Here is a 24,041-nt window from a genome sequence, read left to right as displayed (position 1 = left end):
TATATTTACCTTAATAGTGTTCAAAAGTCATAATATATATCAGTTCATGACACCCTGTATTACAAATTTACTTTCTCTGATGGACACACGTCCAGATCATCAGCTCTCAAAAATTCTGCCATCTCTCTTCCCACATCCACCACAGCTGGCGGCTCACCTCCAACTGCGCAACGCTACGCGCTGTTCACATCGAACTGCCCAACACTACAATAGCAAATTACAACAATGCAAACCAGCCACAGAGTGCACATAGCACAGTCAGTGATTCTCATACAGAGCGCTACGTGACGTTACCAACATAAAAACCTAAACTGCCTACTTACACAGTCTCTCGAGATTTTAATGTTTCGATGGCCGTCAGAACAGAAAATCTTTATTCTGGATAAGTTCCGGAATGTCACTGTGCTTTCTGGCGAAAGTTATGTCGTGGAGGACCACCTGTCGTATCCTACTGAACTGCGACTTGCCACTGTGTCCGGATCGCCTAGTTCCATCCAGTGGTTTCGCCCTCAAGCAACAAGATCAGACACCTCATCCATCCATCCAAGCCTCATTATTTCCGGCAGTTCACAAACTTATCAATCCAAGAAAGAAAGTTACAAACCTTTTTTGTTCCAGTAAATATTAATAAACAGTCAACAAAAAAGGCTCCTTACGTTTTTAAACTAAAAAAAAGTGAGGCCTGTAACTGAGGCACACCTGTATTTATACGTATAATAATATTCCGAATTCTCATACGGTTGTATCTAAATTCATTCCTTACTTCTGTCAACACTCCGAAATCTGAGTTGTGTAACGTAGGTGGAAAGCCGACAAAGCGTATACAAATTCGACAAAATTCATTGCATGGAGAACCAGACTATTTCAGAATCTGAATTGAATTAAAAATCAATACTAATGTCATTCGGGAATGAGTACATTGAAGTGCCAAAGAAACTTCCATAGGCAGCGCGTATATACGCCAAGGGTCTAGCGCAGTTGTTAGATCGGTTACGGTTGTTAGATGGGTTACCGCTGCTACAGTGGCAGGTTATGAAGACTGAAATGAGTTTGAACGTGGTGTTGCACTTGGTGCACGCCAGCCGCTGTGGCCGGGGGATTCTAGGCTATTCAGTTCGGAACCGCGCTGCTGCTACGGTCGCAGGTTCAAATCCTGCCTCAGGAATGGATGTGTGTGATGTCCTTAGGTTAGTTAGGTTTAAGTAGTTCTCAGTCTAGGCGACTGATGACCTCAGATGTTTAGTCCCATAGTGCTCAGAGTCATATGAACCACTTGGCGCACGAGCGATGGAACACAGCATCTCCGAGGTAGCGATGAGGTGGGGATTCTCCCGTACGACCACTTCACGAGTTTACCGTGAATATCAGGTGTCGGGTAAAACATCAAATCTCCAACATCGCTGCTGCCGGAAAAGGATCCTGCAAGAATGGGACCAACCACAACTCAAGAGAATCGTTGAAAGTCACAGAAGTGCAACCATTCTTAAAATAGCTGCAGATTTCGATGCTGAGCCATCAACAAGTGTTAGCGTGCGAACCGTTCAAAGCATTATCGATATGGGCTTTCGGGTACGAATGCTCACTCGTGTACCCTTGATGACTGCACAACACGAAGTTTTACGCCTCGCCTGGGTCCGTCAACCGCGACATTGGACTGTTGATCATGGGAAACATGTTGCCTGGTCGGACGAGTCTCGTTTGAAATTGTGTTGAGCGGATGGACGTGTACGGTTATGGAGACAACCTCATGAATGCATGGACCGTGCACGTCAGAAGGAAACTGTTTAAACTGGTGGAGGCTGTGTACGGTGTGGAGAGTGTGCAGTTGGAGTGATATGGGACCCCTGATACGTGTAGAAGCGACTATAACAGGTGACACATATGTAAGCATCCTGTCTGATCACCTTCATTCATTCATGTCCATTGTGCATCCCAACGGACGTGGGAAATTCCAGCAGGACAATGAGACACCCCACACGTCCAGAATTGGTGTAGAGTGGCTCCAGAAACACTCTTCTAAGTTTGAACACTTGCGCTTGCCACCAGACTCCGCAGACATGAACATTATTGAGCATATCTGATATGTCTTGCAAGGTGCTGTTCAGGAGAGATCACCACCCCCTCGTAACCTTACGGCTTTATGGACAGCTCTGCAGGATTCATGGCGTCAGTTCCCTCCAGCACTATTTTATACATTATTAGAGTCCATGCCACGTCGTGTTGCGGCACTTATGCGTGCTGGCGTCGTACACTATATTAGGCTGCTGTACCAGTTTGAGTCTTCAGTGTGTAAACTATAAAAATGAGAATTATCTGTACCGAAACCACTTCGATGCACAAGTAACCCTCACAAGTCTCTGCCTAGTGACTCGGATTAGTTTGCAGATGAAGACCATGCTCCTTCCTTTCCTCCTGCACATTCTTAGTCTGGAACGTGCTTAGACGACCTTGAGAATCGATGAGCTGAGTGATTTTGACTGTCACATGCTGACCACCAACAACCTTCTGAAAGAAATATTTGCAGATGTACAATAAAAATTGAATGAGACTATATGGCTCAATTTCAGAGTTGTAAAAAATGTAACAGGGCGACAGAATTTGTTTTTTTTCTTCTAAGAACATATCATTCCAAAGAAATTATATATGGACATGATTTTTTTTTAAAACAAAAAGTAAGATACACCGAACAACTCGCTTACGTGTTTGCGTAATTTAAATTAAAATGCATGGTTAAGGGAGCCAGCGTTTCATACAGTAGATTCTTAAATTATTAATTCTCAGGTGAAAAGGATAGAAATAGAGAACACTGATTCACATACTTTTGTTTCTATTGCACTGTGTTATAGATATGTTACATTAGAATAAAGTTTTATAAACTTATGGAATACGTTTGTTAATTTACTAGTTATATGAACCATGTGCTAAAGTTGAATTTCACGAAATTGCTTTGCCTTTACACCATACAATTATTCGACCTCTCGGAAGGCTCTAATCATGTGCGTTTTGGCTTTATACAGAGCTTCTACCGTAAGAGCATACAAGTCGCATGCACAGTTAACAACACTCACATCCTTGCACGTTGTGCGCCTGAAATAGCTGACTCTTTGCTTTATGGAAAATGATATTTTCGAGCTAGGTCCATAGATTACTCTTGTGCCCTCTGAATACACTCTAGTGAACTGCTAAATTTGCGCCCACTTGCTGTAAGTGAAATGGAAGATAGATATCCCACGATGACGCAAAACTATGCATTATCTAAAACCAGACTTCCGTTACTTGTTGTTATAGTAAATGGAGTACCGGAGATAAGACCAGATGCTACATATCTCAGGTATTTATCGTGGTTCCCACGATAACCAACGGTCACATGTCCACAAGCCGCATAGATAAAGCATCGTGCGCTGTTGTGACCACAGCACGACTCCTCAAGATGCTCAGACAGACATTCCTTGTCTTGGCCCTCGTCGCTTGTGTGTTGGGTGAGTACTCACAGTGGAACAGTACACAGTAAGCTTTTGTGTCAAGTGAAGACAGACTATAACTACCTAAACTACATCTTGCAAACTGTGTTTCTTGGAATAACCGAATGATGGTAATTTACTCGATCATGTAACACTGTTATGTTCCATTCTACTCCTACTCTCCATTCTAAATGGTGCCCCGACGATGCTTAACTCATTCGCCGTGAGAGAGCTTCAGTGAGGAATAGGTGGAGGGGCGAGGAATGAGCGGTAGAATATAAATGTCGTGTGCAATTCTGAATAGTACGTCAACCGCTCATTTGCATGAACACTGCCCGTCAACATTATGGCTCACTCCTGACCACATAGGTTTTCTTGGCTCGTTGATTCAATGTCTGCTGGGTTCGCTAAGCGATGCACGGTTTGTCTGCAGGTGCGACGCTGCCAGTGCGTCGTCTACCCCACACTGGACCCGCTCGGAGCTTCGCTGTCTCCAGGGGGCGCATCTTCGGGGGACACGACGCCGCCAGAGGTGAGAATCCGTCCCCGTTCGATATCTCGTGATGAATAGGATGTCAGCTAGTGTCCTTTGTTAAACACGCACCCCACACGACTCATCAGTGTCTGATGAGAGGTCCTTTGGTGCCCATATATGTCTTGATACTGTTAGAAATATAGTATTTAAAAATTAATAGGTGCACTCACAGTACTTAGAGCCTAACTGAAGTATTAACGGAGGAATCTTGTATAAAACGAAACTACAGGGGATAGGCAGAATAATGATAGTAACGGGATGATTGTGTCACGGTCAACATCTCAGGTAATGAACGTTTCGCGGTGGATTGTGCGTGATCAGCACGGACTAGGCATCAGTGCAGGTTGTTTACGAGTAGTGCACACTTCGTATTTGCATTCAGAGAGCAACGTCGACGTGCATTGAAAGACCTAACAGAGTTCCAAAGAGGGCAGATTGTGGGTGCCCGATTAGCTGGAGCATCTGTAACCAAGACAGCCAAATTATTGAATTTTTTTTTTTCGACAGTGATAACAGTCTACACAAAATATGGAAAGACATACTGGGCGCAAATCAAAACTAAATAACAGACATCGTCGTACGGTAACACGAACTGTGTCAAAACAACACAAAACAGTTGCATCTAAAGTGACTGCAGACCCTGTATCCATAACCAGTGTCCGCCGAGAACTCCATAAAGCGAATATTCATGTAAGAGCTGCTATACCGAAATCGTTAGTAACGACAGCCAACGCAAATAAGAGTAAAACATGGTGTCAGGAGCATAACTCCTGCATGACTGATCAGTGGAAACACGTCGTATGGTTCGGCGAGTCATTGTTTTCGTTATTTCCAACTTCGGGGCGAATTAACGACTGGAGAACGCCAAAAGAAGCCTAAAATCCTGATTACTTGATTCCAACTGTTAAGCATGGAGGTGGAAGTGTGATGCTGTGGGCAGCCATACAGTGGTATTCTGCTGGTTCCAGGCCGCGTTACAATCAACGATTATGTGAACACTGTAGGTGATCAGGTCTACCTCATGTTTCAAATGTTCCCCACAATGATGTCATATTTCAGGACGGTAATGCACGTATTCACACAGCCAGGACAGTGTGAGAGTCATTCCGCTGGACTGCAGCGTCTTCCCTGGCCAACACAGTCGTCGGAGTTGAATATTAATGAACCCTTGTGGGCGGCATTGAAGCGCAGACTCCGGAGTAGATTTCCGCTTCCTCGTCGCTACAGGAGTTAGAAGAGGTCCTGATCGAAGAGTTTATTAACATTCCACTGGAGAGTATACAATCATCTCATGACAGTACTCCAAGAAGAATCGCAGCTGTATAAGAACAAATTAGGGTCAATCTTATTAAGAAACCATCCCTAAAAAAGTACAAGTGTTTACATTATTTTGCCTATCCACTGTAATATACTGCATTGTTGTTGTTGTAGTTGTTTGTGTGCCGAAAGGACACTTCGTCATCACTAAAGTGCGATACCTGTTGTGAATAAAGAGCATAAAGTACATGTTACTGAATAAATTTACGAAAGCCGTTCCAAAGGTGTATGAGATTCACAGCATAAAGCTACTTGAGTAAATAAACGAACCTTAGGTGCTGTCGCATTGGATTAATGGATATTAAAATAAGTAAACTGGATACTTTCTCTTTCCAATGATGTATATTCCTCCAATAAGAAGGAGAAGCGGTGCGATTGAGTTTTTGAAATCATCTGTACGGCGATGTAGATTAAGATCCCGGGTATCACGCACTGCAGCCATTCACCCTGGTGGCTCCTCGTTAGGGAGTAATAGACGAAAAAAGAGTTTGGAATTGTGTGATACTGAATGGCGTTAGAAAAGTTCCATTAAACAGTCTCTTTGTGGGGTATAATGGATAGGCTAACTGATTTGCATGCAGGAAGCTGTGGGTTCGAATCTCATCAGGAGCAATAACTATCTTGAATTTTTAAATCTTTATCGAAATGACTTTGATCATAATTCATGTAATAGATTTAATGTATTTTTTTATTTCCTCTCCTATGTCACATAATTCTAATTCTAATATAAACTTATTTTTTGCTCTCAGTTTTCTTCCTGCCATCCTTTTTTTACAAGAAATCTTTGTTCTTGTGGTTTTAATTAAGTTTGTGTATTAATTTCCATTACCTCTCTTTTGTTTCATCACCCTGTTTTTTCATCCATATTATTGCTATCATTACACCTATTGCTCATTTGGTTGAATTTCGTTTTGCTAATGAACCTGTCTTTCATTTATTTTTCATTTGTGTCATTTTGTCCATCGTGCAATAGATATTTAGGTTTTCCTTTAAATGTTTGCCTGATGATTACCAATAAAAAATGCACATCTCGTAATAAAAGAACTTCATTGCACAAATATAAATAGATTATTTAGTCTTTTGTTTTCTTACTGACAGATCGAAATATTAAAATAACTGAATTTTATAACAGATGAACATAACTAAACTCATATTCAAAAAATTGCAGTTCATAATTATGTTGGCTAAAATTATGAAACAAATAAAAAGAAATAAAAAATTACATTTAAACCAATTAATTGAATAAAAATAATGATCCAGGTAATTTCAATAAAGATTTAAAAATAAAAGTTTTTGCATACTTCACAAGCTCCTGCTTGAGAAGTTCTTCGTCTTTCCATTACACCACGCAATCACACCACGACGACACCTCCTTAACGCTATTGAGTATCACACAAAACACAGAATTTTTTTTCATCAGTTACTCGTAAACGAGAGCCCACCAGGGTAAATGGCTGCAGTGTCTGATGTCTGCAGTCTTAACCAACATCACTGTATAGGTAGTTTCAAAAAGTCCGTCGCATCACCAGCGCCGTCTCCTCTAAGGGGAGATCACATCAACAAACATTTTGTCACTGAAGGGGTTGTGCAGGACTGCTGTGCTGCTACATCTGCTGTTTAAGTGTCTTCTGTTGCCTTGCACCTAGTGCCCTGTATTTTATCACTCCATTTAATGGAGGCTAAACACGATGAACACTGAGCTAGAAAGATAGTTCGAGTGTTTGGGAGCGATTTAGTGAAGTAGTATGGCCGAAGACGTTTCCCTATTGAATCTTGCGGATTCGCTCTCGATTATTTCGTTGATGGATGGTTGCCGTAAGCGTTGCCTAATGTACGTGTTGAAAGGGTAGCGGGACATCCGTTAGGAATATAATAACTTTGCTTTGCAGAATCTGCAGTCTTAAATGTCTGTCACCGGTCATATTACCCATATCTTACAAGATAGCTGAAAGTAAGTTAGTGAGACAAACTGTTAGATTTCCGTAGTCAGGAAGTGCAAGAGTGAGCTCTACGAGAGCACAAGAGTGAGTACAACCGGTAAAATAGACCATAGTCCTTATTGGCGACACCAGCTGTGTGTCATTTTTACTCTAACAATAGGTATTTGCAACAGATATCGAATGCCTTATAGAACTGCTACTGTGTGGTGTTCAACGACCTTAACTTAGGGTAGGAGCACGAAGATACGAGTCGAGCACGCAGCTGAATTGCCTCCCTACGTTTGTGCTTGGTGTTACAGATTATCATTGGGCTTACGGACAGATGGTAGACACATAAGCTCAAGGGTCGCTGATTACGTATCACAGACATCGCAGACATTGGAAACTGATTAGCCTTCGCTTCCATGGACAATTATTTAAGGTAATTAAGACCGATGTGAAACCGACGCTTTCCACTAAATTAATCACACAAACTTTTTCACTGTGATAGGTCTCGTATCTAAATCAGCTTGTGACGGTGTACACCAAGACAGTACAAATTCCGAAAAACAGCTCGTTCTGGCTGCCTACTTTCGCCGCAGCATTTCCAACCTCCCGTAGCTGACTGGCTCTTGCCGGGCCTCCATGTGTGTGTGTGTGAGTGTGTGTGTGTGTGTGTGTGTGTATAAGTGGCAACTTGATAATGTCTCTGTACGTGACGCCAGCCAGCAGGAATATATTGCGACAGTTCTCCCGCGCATTTCATTAGAGGTTTTTCTATCTCACGAAAACTGATTGCACTGTATTATCCGCTAGACGCTGAATGTTCGGGATCTGGCAAGAGAGTAGAACATCGTTTCTGCCTGTATAACGTCTGTTGGTGGATAGACACACTACTACGTTATGGAATGTAATTATCTTACTTGGACAGTTATTATAATTCTCTAAAGATATCGTTGCAGTAATCACATTATTTGATTCTGTTTCTGTGTGTTAAGTCGCTGATATCATCATCTTTCTGTAAAGTCACAATATCATGACTTCACACTCACACACAGGAATGTTGAGATGATTCAAATGGCTCTGAGCACTATGGGACATAACATCTATGGTCATCAGTCCCCTAGAACTTAGAACTACTTCAACCTAACAAACCTAAAGACATCACACAACACCCAGTCATCACGAGGCAGAGAAAATCACTGACCCCGCCGGGAATCGAACCCTTAAACCCGGGCGTGGGAAATGAGAATGTTGTGATAAATTACCTCGTAATATTTACGATCACATTTCTAACCTCTGATTCTCACGCAGGCTCGGACTCGTATTAACAGGGTACACAAAAGAAGTATGGTTCTCTCTATTTTATTAAAAATCACGGGAAAAATTTGCGTTATGTCCAAATTCCAAAAGTAACCTTGTCTTAATGTATTTATTCCAATATTATAGGAATAAGTTCCATTAGAAAGTCCATCTTGAAGTCGATTAAATCAACTGTATGTGATGTAGCCACAGGATTTCCATATTTCTCCAAAATGGATGCCACAATTCCTCTTGCCGGTACATTGTCATTTCCATGTAGGAGAAACGGTAGCCTGGCCTCGATACAGTGTCTTCCAGGGATGTACTCGGAGAATTCATCACGCAAATAATAACAAAATGATCAACATGCCTTCTTCTTTAATACTAACGACCATCCCATGTCTCATCTCTCCTGACACTCCAATTGATCACATTATTTATTGGCTTAAAGTTATCGTAAAACGGAATTATGATGGGTATAACAAACTCCACTGGCGGACGTTACAGCAGAGGCATTGTGAGTCACGAAAAGATTTACTGTTAAAAATTTCGAGAGAACCATTTACAGGAAAAGTAGGACAACATATTACTCTCCCCCACATACGTTTCGCGTAATGACCATGGGAGAAAATATGAGAAATTAGAGCCAGTACAGAGGCATAACAACCATTATTCTTACCACGTGTTATTCACGAGAGGAACTGGGTTGGAGGGCTCAGTTAGTAGTATAGAATGTTCTTTCCACAACACACCATTATGTGGCTTACGGAGTATGACGCAGATGTAGCTGCAAGAACACCTACTGCAATATGAAGTACCATACCTCGTAATATTTACGGCCATTTTACGTAAGCTTTGCTCCTCACATAGGGCCCTGACTCGTACTGAAAGTATACATTAAAAATGCACGCTTCATGGCTCATCTCTAGTTTATTTAAAATCTCGGCAAAATCTTTGTGTTATGTCGTAATCCAAAAGATAATATTCGTTTACACGAAACTGCTCAAATACTCCAGGCACTTCTTCCAATAGAATGTCCATATTAATGTCGGTTATCTCAACTGAATACGGTATAGCCACAGGATTTCTATATTTCTCCGAAGTTATTTCCAATATTCCTCTTGGCGTCACATAGTCATTTCCATGTCCTTCCTGTAATTAAAACGAAACATAATTGCCATCACATAAAATTACGCATGTTTCTGTGTCAATCTCATTCCCACATAATCTGGGTTTCGAGGACAGAATTTCAAACAGCTGAATATATGACAGCATAGCAAGCAACAATAAAGTCACAGGTGCTGCAGATTGAATATCAAGTTTGAAAATTAGTTCCACCTCTCTCGAGGGCTTCAGAGTATTGAATATCTTTTTGATGTTTTATCTAATGATGGAATGTCATCTGAAGGGTAAATGGCGATGGAGGGACGTAATCACAATCACCCACACCGACAGATACATGCATCAGGAATGGACGGGTGCCCTGATTCAATAAGTATCAGGAAGACGTAGCAAGGTCAAACAGTTCGGTCACAAATTTATGACTTGATATTGTCGCCATCCTGTTTCAAAAGTTACACCGACACAGTAAAAGAACTCAAGCAGTGGTGTTATACCTTAAGCATGGATCTTTTTCACAGGTGAGATTCCATATCAAGTGTCTCTGCAGTACGTCCTGCTCATTTACCGGGTACACAACTGTGGCGGCTCCATCATCTCTACCACTGCCATCCTTACCGCAGGACACTGTTATCAAGGCGTTGGATACTACGTCGTGAGTTTGCCTACAACTAAATGTTACCGTACCTAGCTATAAATTATGTCAGTTTTGGGGTCACATCTAGATCTAATGGATGCCTAGTTTTAATGTTGTGCAACATTTATGAATTCCTCAGGGCAAATGTTTTGCAGGTTAGGAGTCCGAACGGATATTACTGTTTGTCGGTACTTTCACATGTTCAGTTAAGTTAGAGACTAAATAACGAACACGCCAACGATTATCTTTTTAAAACTATTGAGAAACCGATTTAGACCTTTTCACAGTGTTATGCTGTTATCCAGTTGTAAGGTAAGTTTTGTTCCAGATTCTAGCTAAAGAACAACCATTTTTAGCTTGTTTGATTCTCATTGTTGGCAGTGGGTTATTTTAGTAACGAAGGAGCATTTCGACGAATTTTTCAATGCAAAGGAAAGGAACGTGGAGAAGTTTTTACATACAGCAAGTAAGAGTCCTGGTACAAGTGTACAAATGGTATGGTGAAATAAAGTGTATCGAGTATATTTTCTATGTGGCTACTGCTGCAATTTAAAAAATAAATATTTAAAAATAATAATAATATAATAGTATCAAGAGGGACAGGTACGTGGTCTACTGTTTTATTAAGGTCCGATCGATCGTGAAATGGAAACCACAGTGAAAACCCGATCAACCTACGCATGTAGGTGTTGGGTAATGTCTCTACTAGACCCGTAGATCGCATCACGTCACTGTTTTGCATCTGGGCGCTCAGTGAACACGTAAAGGTGTCTAGAAAATGATGCCGCCTGCCAAATATGACTACCTTCCAAGAGAGAGTCACCTGATTTCATGCTACCCACATGACATAACTGCCATGCACTTCCATCATCATTACAGTTCTCGGCCACACACTACAATGGCAGGGAAGATGCTCATGCAGCGTTTTAAATGGGATGTGATTGACTACTTACCACACAGCCCGGAGTTGGCTCCCTTTGAGTTTCATCTCTGTTCACATCAACCGCTGCCTACTGGCTCAGACATCGGACTGCAGACCAGCACAGAGAATTGACGGAACGCACAGGTGACTGCTTTTTTTGAAGAGGGTAGAGGAAATTTGGTGGAAAGCTACGACAGTTGTCAGAGCGGCGACTTCGGGAACGTGTAGCTAACTGTCGCAAATATAACGTTTTTTGATTTTCACCTTGGTTTCCAGTTCGGACCTTAATAAACGAACATCCCTTGTAAATTGACTAGTGATAATGAGCGTGGACTCGTACAATGATTTTATGTCATTTATTGATGAATAAGATTTCATATGGCAAGCATCGCACATATGCACTCAGTGATATAAACCCGTTATCTGGTAGACGGTGTAACGTGTTCACAGGCTGTGGCTGGAGAGAACGACCTGAGCACCAGTGAGGGCAGCGAGCAGGAGATCCGAGTCTCGGAGCAGATCGTACACCCCGACTTCCCTGGGTGAGTACGCTATCTGACCGCTCTATCTGAAAGTTCAGTGGTAAAATTACATTATTTTCATAATTCACGAAATATGAATATTTTTCCATAAATCTCGATTGTCTTAAGTCACATGAAGCAATTATAGCTTCACTGAAATGAACAGTTTTGTTCTACTTACAAGAGGAATGTACGAAATTTCTAGCACCGATATGATTTATTATGAGCCCCACAATACAAAAGCACTCCCCATAACGGACATCTAAGGGGATGGGTATACTTTACGTCCACGCAAATTTTTTTTTCAAAACTTCGTGAAATTTTGTCCACATACGTTAACCACTTACATTTTAAAGGGGTACTGAAGTTTTAATAGAGTCCAGAAGATGAAAATACCTTTCAGCACACTCTTAGTAATATTAGCACACTTTCAATAACGTCTAGAACAGAGGGTGTGGAAACGTTGGGACCATCCTAAAAGGAAGTTTAAGAAAAATGCATACTTCGTTTTCACTTCTGTTGACTTCTGATCACAACATACTTTTTAAAGAGATACTGATAAATAATGTACTGAATCTGAAAATACAGAATATGGTTTCGTTGCGAAAAGTGTCATCTACTACTAGTAGAAGAATGCATTATAAACACTAAACACTTTTGTCAAAATATAAATACATAAAATAACTGATCAGAGGACTATATATTCAAAAGATAGGCGGGAAGTGTCCCACCCTCGCGTACTGCAGCGGTTAACAGAGGGTATAGGGCACGACAAGGACTTAAAAGCTGTTCAAATGGCTCTGAGCACTATGCGACTTAACTTCTCAGGTCATCAGTCGCTTAGAACGTAGAACTAATTAAACCTAACTAACCTAAGGACGTCACAGACATCCATGCCCGTGACAGGATTCGAACCTGCAACCGTAGCGGTATCAACCACTCTTGAAAAAAACATCAACTTCGTAACTTTTGGCGTCATTGTATTGCTTTTGCGGTCGCTAGCATTCAAAGTGTCGTGTCTCGCTGTTGGCACTGCTTTTTCATTTCTTTCCAACGTAATTCTAACAAAAGATTTATTTACCCTGTGCAGATGAACAATGAATCACTTACTATTAATGTGGCCCTCAATGCGGCGAATGAGATTGGAATGAACATTCTCATGAGTACAGAAAATGGATTCAAAGCAAATCGGAGAAAAAAGAAGTAATGAGAAATAGAGAAATGAGAATGGCGAGAAACGTAATCTCTGGATTGATGATCACGAATTAGACGAAGGTATGGAATTCTGCTACCTAGGCTGCAAACACTGACAGGAAGAAGACTCGTAGAAATGACTTCCATGGTAGTAGAGGGAGCTGTAGAGGGTAAAAACTGTGGAGGAAAACAGAGATTGGAATACACCCAGCAAATAATTGAAGACGTGCGTTGCAAGCACTGCTCTGAGATGAAGAGGTTGGAGCACAGCGAAACTCGTGGCGGGACTCATCAAACAAGTCAGAGGCCTCAAACAGAAACAAAAACCCTGAGAAATCATATTGAAACATCCCCTTGGAAAAATTAGTGAATTATTGTGCTGGTAAACCCCTTACGTTTTTTGATATTCAGACAGCTGAGCAAAACTGAACGTACTCACACACGATATATTTGTCGCAACGCAATCAGACTTTCAATAATCCCTACAAAAGAATGGCCCTGACTAACAATAACCTATATCCTTCATGAATCACTTACCTCACAAAAATCTTCGGTACTCGAACTACAGCAATACAGCAAGCGCCAATACCGCCAGCTCAATAAAAGATACTAACTATTGAAGTCACTAACTACTGATAGGCATAGTTAGCAAATGAATTATTTTGATAAAGAAAAAACAAAGCATTTACCTTAATAGTGTTCAAAAGTATTAATTTCCATTACCTCTCTTTTGTTTCATCACCCTATTTTTTCATTCATATTATTGCGTTCATTACACCTATTGCTCATTTGGTTGAATTTCGTTTTGCTAATGAACCTGTCTTTCATTTATTTTTCATCTGTGTCATTTGTCCATAGTGCAATGGATATTTAGGTTTTGTTTCAAGTGTTTGCCTGATGATTACCAATAAAAAAATGCACATCTCGTAATAAAAGAACTTTTCTGACTTCACTGCACAAATATAAATAGATTATTTAATCTTTTCTGTTTTTACTGACAGATCGAAATATTAAAATAACTGAATTTTATAACACATGAATATAACTAAACTTATATTCAAAATATTGCACTTCATAATTATGGTGGCTAAAATTATGAGACAAAGAAAAAGAAATAAAAAATTGCATTTAAACCAATTAATTGAATAAAAATAGTGATCCAGGTAATTCCAATAAAGATTTAAAAATAAAAGATTTTGCATACTTCACAAGCTCCGGCTTGAGAAGTTCTTCGTCTTTCCATTACACCACGCAATCACACATACGACGACACCTCCTTAACGCTATTGAGTATCACACAAAACACTGAATTTTTTTTCATCAGTTACTCGCAAACGAGAGCCCACCAGGGTAAATGGCTGCAGTGTCTGATGTCTGCAGTCTTAACCAACATCACTGTATAGGTAGTTTCAAAAAGTCTAACTAGCGCACCACCAGCGCCGTCTCCTCTAAGGGGAGATCACATCAACAAACATTTTGCCACTGAAGGGGTTGTGCAGGACTGCTGTGCTGCTACATCTGCTGTTTAACTGTCTTCTGTTGCCTTGCACCTAGTGCCCTGTATTTTGTCACTCCATTTAATGGAGGCTAAACACGATGAACACTGACCTAGAAAGAGAGTTAGAGTTCGAGAATATTGGTAGGTAGGTCATCACAGAGAAGACCACTGTAGTCCTGTTAGAGATTACGGTACTGGTGGGCCACCAGAGGTGCAGTCCTTGTAGAAATAATAGTGTTGGTGGGCCGTCAAAGGTGCAAACCCACTATAGTCCTTGTAGAGATGGTCAGCAGCCATCTGTTGCCACTATGCAGGTGCACAATCATCATCGAAGAGTCTTGTGCTATATAGCAAGTCCATAAACCACCACTTGCGCACTAACAAAGTTTTTGGAATTGTCCTTAGAACCAGCAATGCTGTTAACCAGTCCCTTGCTGAATTATTAACACACATGCAAACACTAACAGTCCCAACTTCTCACATATTGTGCATATACTATGACCAACAGAAACGTGTGCAGTGAAATGTAACTTAATTTGATGAACTGGTGTAAATTACAATTTTATAACATGAGAATACAATTACAAAGGTACAAATTACATCATTAAAGAACATAATAATACAGATATCATTTGTAGTAATACAGGCTTTACAAAAGAATAGAAATAAACATGTACATCAGTGTTACAGGAATTATGACATACTGTACAACAATGAAAAACTACAACTACAAAGGAATGACAAAAATTATCTCTCAATAATTACGAGCCAGCAATAAACAATACCTACACTAATTACACAAGCTACAAGAAAAAATCTGAAGATTCCAGTGAGGTATCCTCGGCTAAGGGTCGACATATCGATCGTCCACTTACAAAAATTAGTGAATTACTGTGCTGGTAAACCCCTTACGTTATCTGATATTCAAACAGCTGAGCAAAACTGTACGTACTCAGACGTTTCTCTCTTTACTTATTCTGATGATCACTAAACTGAGACACAATATTTTTGGCGCAACGCAATCTGACTTTCAATAATCCCTACAAAAGAAAGGCCCTGACTAACAATAACCTATACTCTTCATGGATCACTTACCTCACAAAAATCTTCGGTACTCGAACTACTGCAATATAGCGAGCGCTAGTACTGCGAGCTAAATAAAAGATTGTAACTACTGAAGTCACGAACGACTGTTAGGCATATTTAGCAAATGAAAGATTTTGATAAAGAACAAACAATGTATTTACCTTAATAGTGTTCAAAAGTCATAATACAGACTTCAGTTCATGTCATCCAGTCTTACAAATTTACTGTCTCTGATGGACACACGTCCAGGTCATCCGCTCTCAAAACTCCGCCATATCTCTTCCCACATCCACCACTGCTGGCGGCTCACCTCCAACTGCGCGACGCTACGCGCTGGTAACAGCCAACTTCCCAACACTACAGTAGCAAATTCCAACAAAGCAAACCAGCCATAGACTGCACACAGCACAGTCAGTGATCCTCATACAGAGCGCTACATGGCGTTACCAACATAAAAAGCTAAACAGCCTACTTACCATATATTCTCTAAAGTTTTGGAAATGAGTCCTCATTTTCATGTTTCTACGATATGTATCATGCCAACTTGTTCATAGCTCCACAGACTAGATATTACATTTGACACAAATGTAGGTACACTAGTATAAATATATTAAGTATAAAATTAATAATAATAATAACGTTGTGAACACTGCCATAGCCGGTCGCAAGCTTGGGGCCTCATCTCGCAAATGATGAGGAGGTAGGAGTGGGAGTATCAACCTAGTTAAAAAACCAGGATCCATCTAGTTCCGGATGATAGTACCCTGTTATAGGGCCACTTGCTTGGGTTACAGTGAAGACCTCAACAGCATCTACGGTGGAGAAGATGGACTTCAAATCAGTGTAGGTGGTGGAAGAGGCAGCCCAGTACTCGAGACTAACGGAGTATACGTATGAAACCCAAAGCGCGTCTGCAGTCCTAGCCACTGGCTAATGGTCAGCTTCTTTTCACTCAGTAAGTGCGGCGGCAATACATGCTTCAGAACTGACTAACCAGGTGGGTGACCACTGGACACAAATGCTTACTCGTGTAGGTAACAATACCAATACCCCAGGTGGTAACCAATCCTCCCGTCCACAGGCGGCAACCGCGCACTCGGCTTTTCTGGGGGCCACGACCACAGTTCTCTGGGAAACTCCCACACAAGACACCAACTTACGAGGCACCGGCAACATCAACATCCTCATACTGCCTGGAAAGCTGCACAACCTAGAAGATACTGCCGGCCAGCGTGGCCGAGCGCTTCTCGGCGCTACAATCTGGAACTGAGTGACCGCTACGGTCGCAGGTTCGAATAATGCCTCGGGCATGGATGTGTGTGATGTCGTTAGGTTAGTTAGGTTTAAATAGTTCTAAGTTGTTGGGGGCTGATGACCTCAGAAGTTAAGTCCCATAGTGCTCAGAGCCATTTGATCCATTAGAAGATATTGATCCTCGCACTGCATGAGACACGTATCACAGACGAAGACACCACAGACTACTGCAAGTACCGCATCTTTAAGAGCAAAACCGATAGGCAAGTTGCCAAAGGCGCTCTACTGTTGGGGATGGCCTTCGTGGTCCATAATACCATACTCGAATCCACCAGAGAAGTCACACCAGTAAACAACCGACTGATGACCTGGCGTGTTCAGTGCGCCAACAAAAAATACGGACTGATCAATACACACGCCCCCACTAACCAGAACAACAAGAGAGACCCACAGTCCGCGATAAATTCTGGTCAATCCCTGACAAAGTATTGTCCAAAGTCCCCAAGGATGACTAATAACTTCTTATGGGTAATTTTGATGTACAGATTGGCAGTGCAAAAATGCACACGAAAACAGATGGAAATTGTCCCGCAAAGTAATTCACCAACAAAAGTGACACACGGCTCATAGGACTTTGCCAGCAGCACAACCTCAATCGTAACTATTATGTTATTTGAGATGTGTACATGAACAACGTACTGTTGGAAAGAGCTAACTGTCGAGCTTTACATGGTTCCCGCTAGGTACCATCAGTGTACGCCCACTTCAGTTCTATCAAAAATGGACAACATAAAGCGTTTTGGTTCTACGTTTTGAGCAGTACAGGTCAGTAATAATCGTTCAGCTTGACTTTCGTACTAGGCATGACATGCATCCTCCTATAGCACATAGCATTAGAAGATGGCATGAGCAATTCCAAGTAACAGGTTGTTTGTGTAAAGGCAAATCGCCGGGCCGTCATCGAGTGTCTGACACAGACGTCGAACGCATCCATCGTAGTTTCGCAAGGAGTCCGCAGAAATCCGTTCACCGTGCAGCTCGACAGCTCAACATGCCCCTGATGTTTACTGGGGTGTGTTGCGTAGACGTATTCACATGAAACCATACAAAATTCAGCTACTGCAAGTTCTTCGTGAAGGAGACAAACAACGCCCTGTGGAGTTCTGTAATTTCGTTCTTGGCCAGATGGAGCATGACAGTTTTCTTCCACGCTTGGTGTTTAGCGACGAGGCTACATTTTATTTAAATGGGAAGGTAAACCGTTATAATGTGAGAGTGTGGGGTACGGAACAACCACATGAAGTTTTACATGAGAGGGACTCTCCAAAATGGCTCTGAGCACTGTGGGACTTAACATCTGTGGTCATCAGTCCCCGGACTCTCCAAAATTTGCTGTTGTTTTGTGCAGTTTCACAGGGAAAGGTGTATGGTCCACTATTCTTTACTGAGAATACTGTTACAGTAAGCACGTATCTCCATATGCTTGAGAACTTCCTTTACCCACAGTTGGAGACTGACTAGAACGACAGCATTTACCAACAGGATGTGGCACCGCCGAGCTGGCATCTGGAAGTGCCGGAATTTTTAAAACAAGGTATTACTGAGCGATGGATCTGTCGCACTGGACCAAATGATTCAGCTTTACTGGTCTCCAAGGTCATCGGACCCTATTGTATGTGACTGCTTCTCGTGTTGGTCTATAAAAGGCTCTCTTTATGTGCCTCTATTAGCAACAACAATGAATGAACTGAGGCATCTCATAACAGCAGCTGTGGAAGCTGTACCTCCAGACATACCCACCACCGTGTAGGAACAATCTGAATATTGCGTTGACATATCCTTGTATCTCAATGAGGGAATATTGAAACCCTATGAAAAGCTGCGAAAAAAATTTTTTGTTTGCCGTTCATCAAAAAACAAAATTCATTATATATATTTAATAGTTTCAGAAGTATAGTCATATCAAATCGTATGATGATTTTGGTCTGTGACATTTCTAATAGTAAACTCGTATTTGAAAAAAATCATTGTTCCGATTTGTAAATCTCTTATACACACTTGAGAAAGCAGCTAACATACACCAGTGCTTACAGAAAATGGTTTGTTTCTCCTTTAGCGGTACCGTCGTAGCTCCAAGCGACATCGCCGTCTTCAAACTGCAATCCCCACTGACTCTGGACGATTACGTCCAAATCATCGGCTTGCCCAGCGCTGATTCTCTCCCTGAAGGTATGTAAAATAAGAACCGTAGCTGTTGCTTCACAATCAGATCGTAAGATGTTTCCAGCTTATCTTCGAATATTTATTAACTGTGCTATGAGAGTCCCTAGAAGAGAAAACTGAAGTAAGGGAGAATATAGTAGCTTCTAACACTTTCCAGACTTCCGTCTTTAACGAAGCCTGTAATAGAAGTTAGATGCTCGTACATTTTCTTACTGCAATTACATAAGTAATTGCATTGAATCGGTGTGCTGATGTCATTTTCCGAAATTACATAAGTTACTCCAAAAAGGTTAGATTCTTCCAAATTTGAAAATATGTTTCAAGATACAACAAGGTCATATACAGGGGTGGGTAAAAATTTTAAACAGCGCAAACACAACGCATCACCATCTTAGGGTGTAGAGAAACAGTTGGCAGTAAAAATAATGGAATGGATAATTAAAAGTCCTGTACTGTTTCCAAGCAAGACTAGGGAAAAATCAAGACATGTTCATAGTATTTGCCGACATCGAAAAATAGTTCGACAATGTAAAATGGTGCAAGATGTTCGAAATTCTGAGAAAATAGTGGTCAACTATAGGGAGAGACGGGCAATATACAAAATGTAGAAGAGCCAACAGAGAATAATAAGAGTGAAAGATCAAAAAAGAAGCTCTCTGATTAAAAATAGTGTAAGACACTGATGTAGTCTCCCCCCCCCCCCCCCCCCCCTCTACTGTTCAATTTGTACATCGAGGAAGCATACATGGAAATAATTCAGCCGTGGAATTAAAATTCAATGTTAAAGGACATCAGTGATACGATTTGGTCATGACATCGCTATCCTGAGTAGGAGTCGAGAAGAATTACGTGGTTTGCTGAACAGAATGAACAAACTAATAAGAACAGAATATGGACTGAGAGTAAATCGAAGGAAGACCAAAGTAGCGATAAGCAGCAGGAGTTAGAATAGCGAGATACTTAACATGATGACGGATGATCACGAAGTAGATGAAGTTAAGGAGTTCTACTACATAGGCAGCCAAATGACCAATGATTTACGGAGTAAGGAGAAAATCAAAGGCAGGCTAGTAATGGCAAAAAGTGCATGCCTGGCCAAGAGAAGTCTACTGGTATCAAACAAAGGACTTAATATGAGGAAGAAATTTCTGAGAATACACGTTTGGAGCACAGCATTGTGTGGTAGTGAAACATGGATTGTGGCAAAACCGGAACAGAAGAGAATCGAAACATTTCATATGTGGTGCCAAAGGCGAATGTTGATAATTAAGTGGACTAGTAAGATAACGAATGAGGAGGTTCTGCGCAGAATTGCATAGGAAAGGAATATGTGGGAAACACTGACAAGAAAAAGGGACAGGATGATACATCTGTTAAGACATAAGGGAATGACTTCCCGAATGGAATACATCCAGCAACTAATTCAAGACGTAGGTTGCAAGTGCTACTCTGAGATGAAGAGGTTGGCACAGGAGAGGAATTCATGGCGGACCATATCAAACCAGTCTGAAGACTGATGGCCCCCCAAAAAAGAAAATAGCTTTCAAGGGAATCATATACCATTCCTCCAGAAATATCACCGCAAGTTTGCCGCAAAGTAAACAACAGAGATGGATAATACTGAGATCTGGCGACTGTGGTGGCCTGGTTAGATGCGACAGTTCGTCGTCGTCCTCACAAAAGCTGTCCCTCTCTATACGAGCTGTGTGAACAGCCACCCTGTCATCTTGGAACGCAGTGTCACAATTGGGAAACAAACGTTGTACCATAAGATGGACCTCATCAAACAAAATAGTCATACAGTCCTTGACACAATAAGACCTTCAAGAGCAACCATCGGGGCCGACGGAATACCGAAACACGGCTGACCAGATCTCATCGAACCCACGCCAAGCTTCACTTCTTTCGCTTTCTTTCTTTCGCTTACGCCATAGTGCGTCAGCGATCGCAGGGTCAGCGTGATTACAACGGATTTGCCAAGGGTAGTTTTAGGGGTGGCTGGATATCCTTCCTGCCGCCACCATGTTCCCCCCAGAGATGCAATGAGTGTATCCCAGCTGTCTGCATCTAGTGTAAATCATGAAATAGTGCGAACGTGTTTCAAATGTTTGCGACGCGTGTGACTGAGGCGGAACGTAGGGACTAGCCTGTCATTCACCTAGTGGGATGTGGAAAACCACCTAAAAACGATATCCAGGCTGGCCAGCACACCATCCGTCGTCGTTAATCTGCCGGGCGGATCCGATCCGGGGCCGCACGCCAAGCTTCACTCCTGCGGTGTAAACTCGGGCAGAAGTTGGAAACAATGCGAAACGTGACTCAACCGACCAAATTACTTTCTTCAACTGCTCTATAGTGTTGGTGTTATGGCTTCAGCACCACGATTTCGTGTTATGGGCACTGGAAAGTAGTTATCGAATTTCAATGCCCTTTGCAGGTCCCTGGTTATGAAGCTGTGCTGTTGTGGTGCTGACAGCTTTCGACATTTAGTTGTGTAGTCACTTTTATAGCTACCGTTCTGTTTTTTTTTTTTTTCACCGAAAACCTCTTCAGTAACGATGTGTCACGATTACTCAACACACATTTTCATCCATGCTGTGAATTAGGGATAATGTTTCTTTGTCTTTCCCTTTATGAGGCACTAATCTTCCATAAAGTGCCTCTTGAAAGAGCAGACACCTGGGGTTCCTTATTTACGGAAGCACCCACAATACAGCACCAACAATTTACTTAGCTCAGAAACAATGCACTCACGGCAACTTATAACATTTTTCAGATGATGACTTCGCAACGTAATAAGAACTTTGCTCAAGTACGATTACTTGTACACAAGAAAAGAGTGCCAACTGCAGCCTTTGTTATCATCTCCATTTACGTTAAAGAATGTCTTTCTAGTGGTGTTTTCGTATTTTTTACCAACCCCTGATGCAGGAATAAATATTCTATTGAAATTCAAAAGTACAGCAATCGGGAATTTTTTTTTCATTACTGCATTTAAAGGTATATCTTTTAAATTGTTGCTCCACTAGACACCAGTAATCAGTAGAGGAAATCAAATTAAGTAAAAATATTATCCAACCTTTTTTAAAAGTGAAGTACATTATGAAACTTAAGCTATTGAAAACCAACACAAGTTTCTGTTTTCAAGATAGGTATAATTGTCAACACATTGATGAAATTTAGTTCTAATGTAGAAATCACTGTTCCGTCACAAGGTACAAGATGGTGCACAACCGAAGAGCCGTGGCTTAACCGTTCTCGTATTACATAACTAGTTCGAAAAATATATAGCATTTTGTCTTCCGTATGAGTACTGTAACTCAAGAGTTAATAGTACATTCCCTATAGTTTGAATTTATTACCCAGCACAGAAATGTGTAGATCTGAAAACATTTAAAAATTCTGCACACATCACAACCTCACGTCTCGTAACAACTAAAACATTAGAAAATGACAAAAACCTGCTTAAGACGGTCTCTAGCTCACATTCCCCTTATGTGATCACTAAATTGGAACACCAACCGGGATATGTCATGTATTTCTAGGTACACTACCCTATAAGGTACAACATTCTCCAGTATTGTCGGTACAGAAGAGGTTGCCAGTAAGTCTGCAATTATCAAATCAGTTACGTCTAAAGACTCCCACAAACACGACGAACAACCTCGATTGACTTCGTCTTTATTGTGGTATAGCTCTGCATGGGCCACGGCTCCGATTCCGTTTTTTCTAGGAGGATCTGCGGCGGTCATATCTGGCTGGGGTGCAACAGAGACGGCCACCACGCCTGACATTCTGCAGACCGTCAACGTCACCATCATAGACTACGAGACATGCAGACAAAACATAGATGACCTTGAGTTTGGAGACAATCCGCTTACAGATACCATGGTCTGCACGGGACCGCTATTTGATGGCATCTCCGTCTGCAATGTAAGTAGCTGCTTGCAGTATTTCTGCTCGGTTAGTCCAGAATATGTCGTCTATATTCTAACTTAGTAACTCTAATCTAGAGATACTAGAAAACTTACCTTAATTTTTCACTTATCTAAGGACTAAGAAACTGAGTATACTCACGTACGTTTGCGAGTATGGGAATTATTTCTATTCGCCTATCTTATATTCACTACAATTAGTTGTAACACTTATCGAAGTCAGGTGGGCTTAGTTTTTCTAGAAATAAAGACATGTTTCAGCTTCACCCTTCATATCTCGTACCTGTGTTTCAGGGTGACTCAGGTGGACCCCTGGCGCAGAATGGCATTGTGATCGGTGTTGGGTCCTGGGGGGTAACTTACCCGACGTGCGGATATCCAGGTGCCCCTTCCGTCTTCACCAGAGTGTCTGCTTTCATAGACTTTATCAACCAAAATCTGTGAACCGACACCTCATATTTATAAATGATTATGTGGATGATCAGATACAGCTTTAATAAATTACTTCCCATCTTCTATAATTCCGTTCAGTCGTCCTTCTCAGTTGAGTAAATAATGTCAAACTTGAAACAGCAATGCTAATAAAATTAGCAATTACCATTCTAGAACTGGTGTTCATTTTTTTCTGTATTTTACAATCTCCTACAGCAACCCTTACTGTCGTGCTACATAAGACGTAATTCTCACTTTCAACACATACTGTGAATCGTATCCTTACATATATCCAAAAAGACGCACCACGGGAAAATTATTCGAGTAGTACTGATTTTCTGTACATGTACAGACGCATAAATGATAACATGATAATTAAATTGAAACCCTTAACTGCCGACCGGTGTTGTTGATATCTATCAGTGGGGACAGCTAAAAGTGTGTGTCCCGACCATAGATCTAACGCTGGATGTCCTGCTTACATGGCAGACTCTGTATCCATCTTAGCCACCGAGGACACTAGTGTGACTACAAACACTTATCCCTTGCACGCTTACTATGTGACCCACTTGCCAAATTGGCCACAAACCTACATTCGTAATGTTCCTAATAGATATTTGTCCAATCACCCATTACTCGCGCCACACTAAGCTGACGAGTCTCATAAGTATTCAGGCAAATCGTGT

General features: G+C 41.3%; 1 protein-coding gene across 1 annotated transcript; it reads left to right on the top strand.

The window, feature by feature from the left end:
- The first annotated feature begins 3,367 nt into the window (after positions 1-3,367).
- On the top strand, positions 3,368-23,532 carry LOC126335657 (trypsin-1-like). The gene is made up of 7 exons (XM_049999111.1): positions 3,368-3,479; positions 3,895-3,993; positions 10,175-10,308; positions 11,663-11,754; positions 18,882-18,994; positions 22,722-22,921; positions 23,218-23,532. Exons 1-7 carry the CDS (start codon positions 3,368-3,370, stop codon positions 23,365-23,367), a joined length of 900 nt encoding a protein of 299 aa, XP_049855068.1. The 3' UTR covers positions 23,368-23,532.
- The last annotated feature ends 509 nt before the right edge of the window (positions 23,533-24,041 follow it).

Source organism: Schistocerca gregaria, chromosome 2 (genome assembly GCF_023897955.1).
Source record: "Schistocerca gregaria isolate iqSchGreg1 chromosome 2, iqSchGreg1.2, whole genome shotgun sequence".
Taxonomy (NCBI): Eukaryota; Metazoa; Arthropoda; class Insecta; order Orthoptera; family Acrididae; genus Schistocerca; species Schistocerca gregaria.
Note: the sequence above shows the minus strand (reverse complement) of the source record. Positions and strands in the feature narration are given on the sequence as shown.